The 12,078-nt window shown below is 45.9% G+C and overlaps 2 protein-coding genes across 4 annotated transcripts in view; one reads left to right on the top strand and one right to left on the bottom strand.

Moving 5' to 3' along the window:
• Positions 1-3,737, bottom strand: part of LOC144484338 (uncharacterized) — a 24,179-nt gene extending 20,442 nt beyond the window's left edge. The window contains exons 1-2 of the mRNA XM_078202877.1: positions 3,640-3,737; positions 793-1,445 (exon numbers count right to left, since the gene is read on the bottom strand). Coding sequence (XP_078059003.1) covers positions 793-1,445; positions 3,640-3,737 — 751 coding nt within the window. The remainder of the gene's footprint in view (positions 1-792; positions 1,446-3,639) is intronic.
• LOC144484310 (uncharacterized) lies at positions 3,487-12,078 on the top strand. 3 transcript variants are annotated; one of them, XR_013496074.1, is made up of 3 exons: positions 3,487-3,573; positions 8,321-9,811; positions 12,051-12,078. XR_013496074.1 is itself a non-coding variant. In XM_078202848.1 (2 exons), exon 2 carries the CDS (start codon positions 8,504-8,506, stop codon positions 9,707-9,709), a length of 1,206 nt encoding a protein of 401 aa, XP_078058974.1. In that variant the 5' UTR covers positions 3,487-3,573; positions 8,321-8,503; the 3' UTR covers positions 9,710-9,902. The 3 variants fall into 3 exon arrangements, 2 of the variants coding, with proteins under 2 accessions (XP_078058974.1, XP_078058976.1); XM_078202848.1 differs by lacking the exon at positions 12,051-12,078 and having other exon boundaries at positions 8,321-9,902; XM_078202850.1 differs by lacking the exons at positions 3,487-3,573; positions 12,051-12,078 and adding an exon at positions 3,690-3,789 and having other exon boundaries at positions 8,321-9,902.

The following is a 12,078-nucleotide window of genomic DNA, read 5'->3' as shown; positions in this document are numbered from 1 at the left end:
TTGATATTTACTGAGATACAATGACTGAGTGAATCCCTTCCCACACATGGAGCAGGTAAACTGCCTCTGCTCAGTGTTGTGCTTGTGTTGCAGCAGATCCATTGCACTTTTAAATCTCGTCACAATCAGAACATCAAAACCATTTATTTTTCGGTCTGAACAAGTTGATGTGAAATAAAGCTGCTGAACTGATTGAATCCCCTGTCACACACGGAGCAGGTGAACATGCTCCCTCAGTGGGAGTGCACTGGTGTTTTAGCAGGCTGGATGACAGTGAATCCCTTCCCACACTCAAATCAGAGGAATGGCCTCCCACCAGTGTGAACCCTCAGGTGATCAGTGATTTGGGATGAAGTAGTGAATCAGTTCCCAGATGAAGAGCAGCTGAACAGCCCCTCTCAGTGGGAGTGGTTTGGTGTCTCTGCAGATTCCCTGCACTTTTAAAGCTCTTTCCACAGTCAGAGCATTTAAACAGTCTCTTATCAGTGTGAACAAGCTGATGGTTGCTGAGCTGTGATGACTGAGTGAATCCCTTCCCACACACAGAGCAAGCAAACGGCCTCTCCCCTGTGTGAAGAGGCTGGTGTTTCATCAGTTCATTTCTGCTTTTAAACCTCTTCCCACAGTCAGAACATTTACAGGGTCTCTCATCGGAGTGAACAATTTTGTGTCTTCTGAGGTAGGATAAACATGTGAATCCCTTGCCACATAGGGAGCAGGTGAAAGGTTTCTCCCCAGTGTGAAGACTCTGGTGTTCACCGAGGTGAGATGTTGTAGTGAATCTCTTCCCACACTCAGCGCAGGTGAATGGTCTCTCTCCAGTGTGGATGCGCTGGTGTCTGAGAAGATGGGATGATTTAACAAATCCTTTCCCACAAAAGGAGCAAACAAACGGTCTCTCCCCAGTGTGAACACGCTTGTGTTCAGTGAGGGTGGAATACTGCCTGAAATGTTTCCCACACTGAGAGCAGCTGAATGGTCTCTCCCCAGTGTGAACACGCTTGTGTTCAGTGAGGTGGGAAGCACAAGTGAATCCCTTCCCACACATGGAGCAGGTGAAGGGTTTCTCCCCAGTGTGAACACGTAGGTGTTCAGTGAGGTGAGATACTTGCCTGAAGTTCTTCCCACATTGAGAGCAATTGAATGGTCTCTCGCCAGTGTGAACCCGTTGATGGTGAATTAAACCCTCAGAACTCTTAAAACTGTTCCCACAGTCAGAGCATTTAAAAGGTCTGTCCTCAGTGTGAACTCGCTGGTGTGACACCAGGCTAAATGACTGAGCGAATCCTTTACCACACATACAGCAGATGAATGGTCTCTCCCCAGTGTGACAGCGTCGATGAATTTCCAGCTGAGATGGGGTTTTACAAACTTTTCCACAGTCTTCACATTTCCACTGTTTCTCCATGGTGCTGGTGTCTTTGTGTCTCTCCAGATTGGATGATCTGTTAAATCCTTGTCCACACAGAACGCGTGTACGGTTTCACCCGACAGTGAATGGTGTGATGTTTTTCAGGCTGCGTAACTGGGTAAAGCTCTTTCCACAGTCAGTTCACTGGAACAGTCTCACTCCAGTGTGTGCATGTGTCTCGATGCTTCTCCAGTCACACTGATGTTTGAAATATTTTCCCACAGGCAGAACAAACATTTTTCCTTCCACATTCAAAGGCTAATTGAGTTTAGGTGCTGATAAATCGAATGATTGTAAAATATTCGTATGAAATTTGATTTGAGTTTCCCTTCAAATATCCTGCAAAAGAAGATAACAAAACTACTGTCAGTCCAGGATAGAAATTCTGAACAGACAATTCTAGTTTCTCTGGAACATTTTTTCCGCTTGTTCCCCCAAACCTGTAAATCCCCATTCCACACACTCTCCCTCCTCCCTGGGCTGAAATCCAAACCCATCTCATCATCTCCAACATTCTTTTCCTCCATTCCCAGTTTTCTCCCTCCCTCCCTCTCCTCTGTCTGGATTCAGTTCTGATCAATGACATGTCATTGATGAAGACAAACATCTCGTCAAGACCATCCCCACACCCCCACTTCTTGCCTTCAAACAACCGCACAACCTCAAACAGACCATTGTCCGCAGCAAACTAACCAGCCTTCAGGAGAACAGTGACCACGACACCACCCAACCCTGCCACAGCAACCTCTGCAAGACGTGCCGGATCATCGACACGGATGCCATCGTCTCACGTGAGAACACCATCTACCTGATACACGGTACCTACTCTTGCAACTCGGCCAACATTGTCTACCTGATACGCTGCAGGAAAGGATGCCCCGAGGCATAGTACATTGGGGAAACCATGCAGACGCTACGACAACGGCTGAATGAACACCGCTCGACAATCACCAGGCAAGACCATTCATTTCCTGTTGGGGAACACTTCAGCGGTCATGGGCATTCAGCCTCTGATCTTTGGGTAAGCATTCTCCAAGGCAGCCTTCACGACACACGACAGCGCAGAGTCGCTGAGCAGAACTGAGAGCCAAGTTCCGCACACATGAGGGCGGCCTAAACCAGGATCTTGGGTTCATGTCACACTATCGGTAACCCCCACAGCTTGCCTCCTGGACTTGCAGAATCTCACTGGCTGTCCTGTCTGGAGACAATACTCATTTCATTAACCTGTGCCTAATGCTCCCTCCACTCACACTGTCTGTATCTTTAAGACCTGATTAGCTGTAAAGATTCGCATTCTAATCAGTATTCTGTAACTTGATTTTCTGTCTCTGTATGCCCTGTTTGAGAGCAGATATCCACTCAATCGGACAAAGGAGCAGTGCTCCGAAAGCTCATGGCATTTGCTGCCAAATAAACCTGTTGGACTTTAACCTGGTGTTGTTAAAATTCTTACTGTGGATTCAGTTCTCCAGCTGCTGTCTGCAGACTGACAATAAAACCAATGGGTCTTATTGGGGATGTTGGGGCCTCCAGCGGGTGTTTGTGAATCCCCCCCGCCCACCTCCCAGGGTTTCCTTCCTTCCCAGAGATCAGAGTCCTCATTGATTTGAGGCCAAAGTGTAACCTCTTATTTATTGTCCCCCTCCCCCATCCTCTGATGTGAACCATCCTCCAGTGGCTGAGCCAGGATGGGGCCGTTAACCTGGGCCTGTTCCCGGGAGGGAGGGAGGGAGAAGCCCCGCAGCTGCAAACCAGGGAGCTGACAATGATTCTGAAGGGTTTGCGGATCCACAAAGTGTTTCCAAATCCTCCCAGCCACCGCCTTACGCTGACTCCGCTTCTCCGGGACAAACAAGCGCCAAGGACAGCAATGACACTGCGCATGCTCCACATCACAATGCCCAGGGGACTGATTGACGGCAGCTCCGAACCAATCGGAAGAGAGGGCGGGACTGGAGGACCGAGCGGGAGCGGCTGGTCCTCCAACCAATCGGAGTGAATGAAGGGCGGGACCTGAAACATGCGCAGCTCCGGACCAATCGGAAGAGTTCCCTGTTCCATGGGAGAAGTGCGCATGCGCGGTAAGCAAAGGCGTTTGCAGCACGCGCAGTGCGGGTGACAGCGACTGGAGAGAAGTTCCTCCGTCTCATCAGCAGCCGGTAAGGATGCAGAAACATAGAGGGAGCAATCGAACAGGCGGATGGACGTAGACGGTTTCTAAATACCTGTTAAAGGCCTCAAACATCGAATATGAGCCCGTAGGTCCCGTGTTTGCAGCTTCAGGTCTTTTTCCCGAGACGAAGCTCAGGTTAACAGCCGCCATCTTGATTGAGCAGGGAGCAGAGCGCATGCGCTGGTGTCTTGGTGACGCAACCGTGAGGGGGCGGGTCTTTGTGTTTCTGCTCCCACCGGGTCCTAGTGCTCGGAAAAATGACTAAATTTGAGCATCAGATTTTCAAACAGCTTCACCCACTCCCAGGCTGCACCTCACGTTTGCAGCCGAGAGAAGTTAATGGGTCATGTACATATTCAGTATGAGAGGTTGCATCCCGGAATACTTACCTGAAGCGGTTACACGGCTTTTGTACTTGTTGGAGTTTAGAAGGTTGAGGAGGAATTTATTGAAACTTACAGGGTACGGCGTGGCCTGGACAGAGTGGACGTGGAGAGGATGTTTCCACTAGTAGGAAAAACTAGAACCAGAGGGCACAACCTCAGACTAAAGGGATGTTCCTTTCAAACAGAGATGAGGAAGAATTTCTTCAGCCAGAGTCATTGAGGTTTACAGCATGGAAACAGGCCCTTCGGCCCAACTTGTCCATGCCGCCCTTTTTTTTAAAACCCCTGAAGCGAATCCCAATTGCCTACATTTGGCGCATATCCCTCTATTCCCATCGTACCCATGTAACTATCTAAATGCTTTTTAAAAGATACAATTGTACCCACAGCTTGTTCCAGACACTCACCACCCTCTGTGTGAACAAATTGCCCCTCTGGACACTTTTGTATCTCTCCCCTCTCACCTTAAACCTGTGCCCTCTAGTTTTAGACTCCCCTACCTTTGGGAAAAGATATTGACTATCTACCTTTGGGAAAAGATATTGACTATGCCCCTCATTATTTTATAGACTTCTATAAGATCACCCCTCAGCCTCCTACGCTCCAGAGAAAAAAGTTCCAGTCCATTCAGCCTCTCCTTATACTCAATCCATCAAGTCCCGGTAGCATCCTACTAAATCTTTTCTGCACTCTTTCTAGTTTAATACTATCCTTTCTATAATAGGGTGACCAGAATTGCACACAGTATTCCAAGTGTGGCCTTACCAATGTCTTGTACAACTTCAACAAGACGTCCCAACTCCTGTATTCAATGTTCTGACCGATGAAACCAAGCATGCCGAATGCCTTCTTCACCACTCTGTCCACCTGTGACTCCACTTTGAAGGAGCTATGAACATGTACCCCTAGATCTCTTAGTTCTGTAACTCTCCCCAACGCCCTACCATGAACTGAGTAAGTCCTGTCCTGGTTCAATCTACCAAAATGCATCACTTCGCATTTGTCGAAATTAAATTCCATCTGCCATTCGTCAGCCCACTGGCCCACCAGAGAGTGGTGAATCTGTGGAACTCTTTGCCACAGAAGGCTGTGGAGGCCAGGTCATTGAGTGTCTTTAAGACAGAGATAGATAGGTTCTTGATTAATAAGTGGATCAGGGGTTATGGGGAAAAGGTAGGAGAATGGGGATGAGAAAAATATCAGCCCATGACTGAATGGTGAAGCAGCCTCGATGGGCCGAGTGGCCTAATTCTGCTCCTATGTCTTATGGCCTTTTGGTTACACTTCAGCCCCAAGCTCCTCATGTTTACATAGAAACATGCATAGAAAATAGAAGCGGAAGGAGGCCATTCAGCCCTTTGAACATTCCCTGCCATTCATTATGGTCATGGCTGATCCTCAAATTCAATACCCTTGTCCCACCCATCCCCCCATAATATCCCTTTTGCCCCAAGAGATATATATCTACTTTTGAGGAATGGAGATCCAAAGATTCACGACCCACTGTGTGAAAAATATCTAATCTCTGTCTCTATGCGCAACACTTGTTTAAACAGTGACCCCGAGATTCTCCCATAAGAGTAAACAACACTTCCAACAAGTTGTTGGAAGGTATTTTGAGAGACAGGATCTACAGGCATGTGGAGAGGCAAGGACTGATTAGAAACAGTCAGCATGGCTTTGGAGTGGAAAATCATGTCTCACAAATTTGATTGAGTTTTTTGAATGGGTAACCAAGAAGTTAGAAGAGGGCAGTGCAGTTAATGTTCTTTACATGGACTTTAGCAAGGCCTTTGACAAGGTATCAAATGGTAAGTTGTTGCATAAGGGTAATCTCACGGGATCCAGGATGAGGTAGCCAAATAGGTACAAAACTGGCTTGATGACAGAAGACAAATGGTGGTTGTAGATCGTTGTTTTTCAAACTGGAGGCCTGTGACCAGCCGTGTGCCTCAGTGATCGGTGTTGGGTCCACTGTTATTTGTCGTTTATATTCATGATGTGGATGAGAATTTAGTAGGCATGGTTAGTAAGTTTGCAGTATGGTTAGTAAGTTTGCAGATGACACCAGGATTGGTGGCATAGTGGACAGTGAAGAAGGTTACCTAGGATTGCATCGGGATCTTGATCAATTGGGCCAGTGGGCTGGTGAATGGCAGATGGAGTTTAATTTTGATAAATGCGAGGTGATGCATTTTGGTAGATTGAACCAGGACAGGACTTACTCAGTTAATGGTAGGGCATTGGGGAGAGTTACAGAACAAAGAGATCTAGGGGTACAGGTTCATAGGTAGAGTGGCGAAGAAGGCATTCGGCATGCTTGGTTTCATTGGTCAGAACATTAAATACAGGAGTTGGGACGTCTTGTTGAAGTTGTACAAGACTTGTGTCAGACCACACTTGGAATACTGTGTGCAGTTCTGGTCACCCTATTATAGAAAGGTTGTTATTAAACGAGAAAGAGTGCAGAAAAGATTTACGAGGATGCTACTGGGATTTGATGGTTATAAGGAGAGACTGGATGGACTGGGAATTTTTTTTCTGGAGCGCAGGAGGCATAGGGGTGATCCTATAGCGGTCTATAAAATAATGAGGGCCATAGATCAGCTAGATAGTCAATATCTTTTTGCAAAGGTAGGGGAGTCTAAAACTAGAGGGCATAGATTTCAGGTGAGAAGGGAGAGATACAAAGGGTCCAGAGGGGCAATATTTTCATACAGAGGGTGGAGAGTGTCTTGAGCAAACTGCCAGAGGTAGTAGTAGAGGCGGGTACAATTTTGTCTTTTGAAAAGCATTTAGATAGTTACACTGGTATGATGGGTATAGAGGGATATGGGCCAAATGTGGGCAATTGGGACTAGTTTCGGGGTTAAAAAAAGGGGCAGCATGGACAAGTTGGGCTGAAGGGCCTGTTTCCATGCTATAAACCTCGATGACTCCTCTCCACATCCAAGACCTTTCAGGATCTGAAAGGTTTAAATTAAGTTGCCTCTTACTCTTTTAAACTCGAGCAGAGACTGTCTCACTGCTCCTCATCAGACTATCCACCTATTCCAGGTGTTAGTCGACTAAACCTTCTATGAACTTCTAATGCATTTATATTTTTCCTTAAATAAGGAAATCGATAATGTAGACATTGCTCCAGATACAGACTCACCGTGTGCAACTGAAACATAACTTCCCTGCTTTTACTCCATTCCCCTCATAACAAATAATAGCTTTCTGAATTACTTGTACCTGGATTTTCTATCGTGATGGATTTTGGATATTTTTTGTTCCAGGGGGTTAGAAAGGGAGGATTTACACACAACAAGCTCAAACCAAGAGAAAAATGTTGTCTCTTCTGATACGGGCTTTCTGAATGGGATAAGTAGGTAGATGTGAATGGAATGTTTCCACTTGTTGGTTTTTCCATTACTGGGAACCATGAACAGACAACAAATAAATCAGACAGGAAAATAGGAGATGTTTCTTTCTTCAGACAGTTGTTAGAATTTGGAACTCACTGCGACTGGAAGTGGTTGACACAAATACTTTAGATGCTTTCAAAAGGAAAATATATGAGCTTATGAGAGAAAAGGGATTGGAAAAATCAAGTGAAAAGCTGAGATGTGGTGATCAGAATGAGAGGAGACTCATGTGGAGTATAAACTCCAGTACAGACTCGATAAACTGAATGGCCTGTTTGTGTATTGTCACAGACAGAACAAACAATTCTCCTTCCCTGTTCAAAGACAATAACAATCAGCTCCTAATGATCCGAGTGACTGTCAGATCTCAACGAGATGTTTGGTTTGTGTTTTCTTGCTGTAAATCCTCCTTTCCAATATCCTGCAAAGGGAATTTACAAAAGTCATCACTGTCAGTCCAGGATAGATATATTCATAGAATTCCACAGCTCGGAAGGAGGCTATTTGGCCCATCAAGTCAACTCTCCGACAGAGCATCCCACCAAGGCCCCAACAACATAACCCAACTTATTTACCCCACTAATCTCCCTAACCTACACACCCTGGGGGGAAAATGGATAATTTAGCATGGCCAGTCCACCTAACCTGAATATCTTTGGACTGTGGGAGAAAACCGGAGCACCTGGAGGAAACCCACGCAAACAAGTGGAGAATATGCAAACTCCACACAGCAGTGCTCCGAAAGCAAGTGGCGTTTGCTACCAAATAAACCTGTTGGACTTTAACCTGGTGTTGTTAAACTCCTTACTGTGTAAACTCTACACAGACAGGTAACCACGGCCGGAATCAAACCCAGGTCCCTGGTGCTGTGAGGCAGGAGTACTAACCACTGTGCCACCGTGCCAGCCACGTAATTCTTTGTAAACTTATTTTGCAGGAAATAGAAGAGGAGGATTTGCAGTCTGGACAAACAAATCTCACGTCAGACAGAGTCAATCAATTCATTGGGATCTGAAGATTTGTACATCTGAAGGGATTTAATTGACCATCTCAGTTGGAAACTGGTGAGAATCTGTTTCCTTGCTCCTCCTGTGGGAAGGGATTGATACAGCTGGAAAACATGCTGACACGACAGCGAACTCGCAATAGTGAGAGTTCATTCACCTGCTCCGTGTGTGGGAAGAAATTCATGTGTTCGTCCAACCTGCTGGCTCACCAACTCGATCACATTATTCAGAAGCCTCTTCAAAGCTCTGACTCTGGGCAAAGCATTGAAACCTCTGAGGAACAGGCCCAACACCAGCTCCTTCACACTGACGAGAGACCGTTCAGCTGCTCCCACTGCGGGAAGAGGTTCAGCCAGTCCTCCCGCCTTGCAGAGCACCAGCTCCTTCACACACACGAGAGACCGTTCAGCTGCTCTCACTGTGGAGAGTCATTCAGCGACTCAGTGCATCTCACTGAGCACCAACAAGTTCACACCAAGGACAGGCCATTCAGCTGCTCCCAGTGTGGGAAGAGATTCACTCAGTCCTCCCACTGCACCGTTCACCAACAGATTCATTTTCAGAAGAGACATTTTAAATGCTTTAAATGTGAGAAGACCTTCAAAAGAAGGATTAGTCTGCTGAGACACCAGGGCACTCACACTGGGGAGAGGCCATACGTTTGCCCTGTGTGTGGGAAAACATTTACTTGTTTGCAGCATCTGCTGAGTCACCGGCCTATTCACACCGGGGAGAAGTCATTCATCTGCTCCGTGTGTGGGAAGGCTTTCACTGAGTCATCCAGCCTCCGGAGACACCGCCGCATTCACACAGGGGAGAAGCCGTTCTCCTGCTCCATTTGCGGCAAAAGATTTGCTCAGTTTTCCTACTGCAATCAACACCAACACATTCACTCTGATAAGAGACCTTTTCAATGCTCAGAATGCAATAAGACCTTTAAAAGAAGTGATGAGCTGCTGAAACACAAACGCATTCACACCGGGGAGAGGCCGTTCCTGTGCTCTGTGTGTGGAAAGGGATTCGCTCAGTCGTCTGGCCTGCTGAGACACCAACGCATTCACACTGGGGAGAAGCCGTTCACCTGCTCTGTGTGTGGGAAGGGATTCACTGATTCATCCTATATGCTGAAACACCAGCGAGCTCACACTGCGACAGAACCGTTCACCTGCTCCCTGTGTGGGAAGGGATTCACTGATCCACCCCGCCTGCAGAGACACCAGCGAGTTCACACTGGGGCAAAACCGTTCAACTGCTCCATGTGTGGGAAGGGATTTACTCAGTATTACAGCCTGCTGAAACATAGACGACTTCATGTGTGACCAGCAAAGTTGGATTCTGTTGTTTCTGCGCCCTGAGATAAACAATAACAATTGGATGAATAGGGGAGGCAGCGGCACAGTGGAATTATCACTGGACTCAGGGTAAGGCTCTGGGGACCCAGGTTCAAATCCCACCACAGTCGATGGTGAAATTTGTATTCAATTAAAATCTTGGATTAAAAGTCTAATGACAAACCTCAACCTTTAATCAATTGTCGTAAAAACCCATTTGGTTCAGTAACGCCCTTTAGAAAAGGAAACCTGCTGTCCTTACTTGGTCAGGCCTACATGTGACTCCAGACCAGCAATGTGGTTGACTCTCAAATGCCCTCTGAAATGGAGGGCAGTTAGGGATGGGAAAGAAATGCTGGCCCAGCCAGTGACGCCTACATTCCGTAAAAATGAACTTAAAAAAGTTCCTCAGTATCTCAGTAACCTCCTCCAGCCCCACAACACTCTGTGTAAATACAAGTTGTTGATGATTATGTCCTGAGATAGATAACGTGAACCCGATTCCCATCATCCGCCAACTCGGCAACTTCTTCACAAAAAGTAAAGCACATGGGATTGGGGCTGTTGTACTGAGATGAGTAGAAAACTGACTGGCAAACAGGAGACAAAGAGTAGGATTAAACGGGTCTTTTTCCAACTGGCAGGCAGTGACTATTTGGGTAACACAGGATCAGTGCTGGGGCCTCGGTTACTCACCTGCCATAGGTCTTGTTTTTTTTCCCTGTTTATTATGCATCATTTTTAAATTGTTGCTTCCTAAGAATCTAATTTAAAACCATGGATAAGCTCAAACCACTTTTGGAAAATCTGTGACTCTCTGATCAAGAATCTTACTGACCACTGCATACCATTCTGGTCACCGTATTATTTAAAAAAATATCCAGGCACTGGAAAGGGTGCAGAGAGGATTTTAATGATGAGATTTTAATGTAGAAGGCAGCTCACCACCACCTTCTCAAGGGCAATCAGGGATTAGCCATAAATGCTGGCCAAGCCAGCAATGCCCACATCCCATAAATGATTTTCAAAACGTGTGTGGTTTTTTATCAGGAAAGGATTGACAGGCTCGTTCTTCTTTCTTGAGAAATGAAGGCTGAGGGGTAACCTGAGCAGAGGTCCTCAAATTTATAAAATGCTTAGATACAGAAATAGTGTTTCCTCTTGTGGGGAAGAGCAAAAAGTAAAGTTTATTTTTTAGTCACAACTAGGCTTAGATTAACACTGCAGTGAAGTTACTGGGAAACTGGAGACAATCAATATAAAACAGTCACTGAGAAATCCAATAGGAAATCCAGGATAAATTTCTCTACACAAAGAGTGGCGAGAATATGGAAATCACAACTACAGGGAGTGAAATGAACAGTATAGATGTCTTTCAGGGGAATCTCAACAAGTACTTCTGAATGATTTTATAGTTCATTCAGGATTTATTTCAAAACGACTAAAAACAATAAAGTGACAGGAGATAATTTGCAGGGTGTGAGACTCTGTGTGTGAGGGTGTCTGTGAGTGTGTGTGTTGCTTTTCATTGTGTCACGGAAACCTTCCTCTTTCTGAGCAGACAATCTGGCCCCTGAATGATGTGAATTGTACAACTCAGAGATTCTCCATTCAGAATGACCATGTGCTGTGTAAAACCTGACATCTCCACAACCAGACGCCACTTCTCCTGGAACACCGTGAAGTGACTACAATTTTCTAGATTGATTTCTTTGCTCTCACATATTTTCTCAGTTCATAAATTCCATCACGACCTTTAAACACACCGATGGTCTCCACTTTAAATACTTCTCTCAGTCTTACCAACATATAGCAATTGGATTGCTGATATTACAGGAATCCATTCTGAAATTCTGTAAATCTGACTCCCACCAAACACCAACCCATATCCCCATCTGAGTTCCAGATATTAATGAGATTTCTCAAAACACAGGCAGCCTGGCAGCACAGTGGTCAGCATTGCTGCCTCACGTCACCAGGAACCCGGGTTTAATTCATGCCTCAGCTGACTGTGTGGAGTCTGCACATTCTCCCCGTGTCTGTGTGGGTTTCCTCCGGGTGCTCTTGTTTCCTCCCACACTCCAAAAATGTGCAGATTAGATAGATTGGCCATGCTAAATTGGCCCTTGGGATTAGCAGGATAACTACATGGGTTACGGGGATAGGGCTGGGGGTGAGATCGTTGTCGGTATAGGCTCAATGACCTCCTTCTGCACTGTAGGGATTCTATACCCTCTGTACTATCATTACATTGGATCCAATACTGTGTTCACTAACATACTGCAGCCTGACTTATTATTGGAATAAACACTGTGTTTGTTACATTCAGAGTAAGTCAATCCAAAGTAAATCAAGGC

Source organism: Mustelus asterias, unplaced genomic scaffold (genome assembly GCF_964213995.1).
Source record: "Mustelus asterias unplaced genomic scaffold, sMusAst1.hap1.1 HAP1_SCAFFOLD_100, whole genome shotgun sequence".
Lineage (NCBI taxonomy): Eukaryota > Metazoa > Chordata > Chondrichthyes > Carcharhiniformes > Triakidae > Mustelus > Mustelus asterias.
Note: the sequence above shows the minus strand (reverse complement) of the source record. Positions and strands in the feature narration are given on the sequence as shown.

What these genes read in the sequence shown, in the direction of transcription:
- LOC144484310 (XM_078202848.1), top strand. Translation starts at nt 8,504, where the DNA reads ATGCTGACACGACAGCGAACTCGCAATAGTGAGAGTTCATTCACCTGC.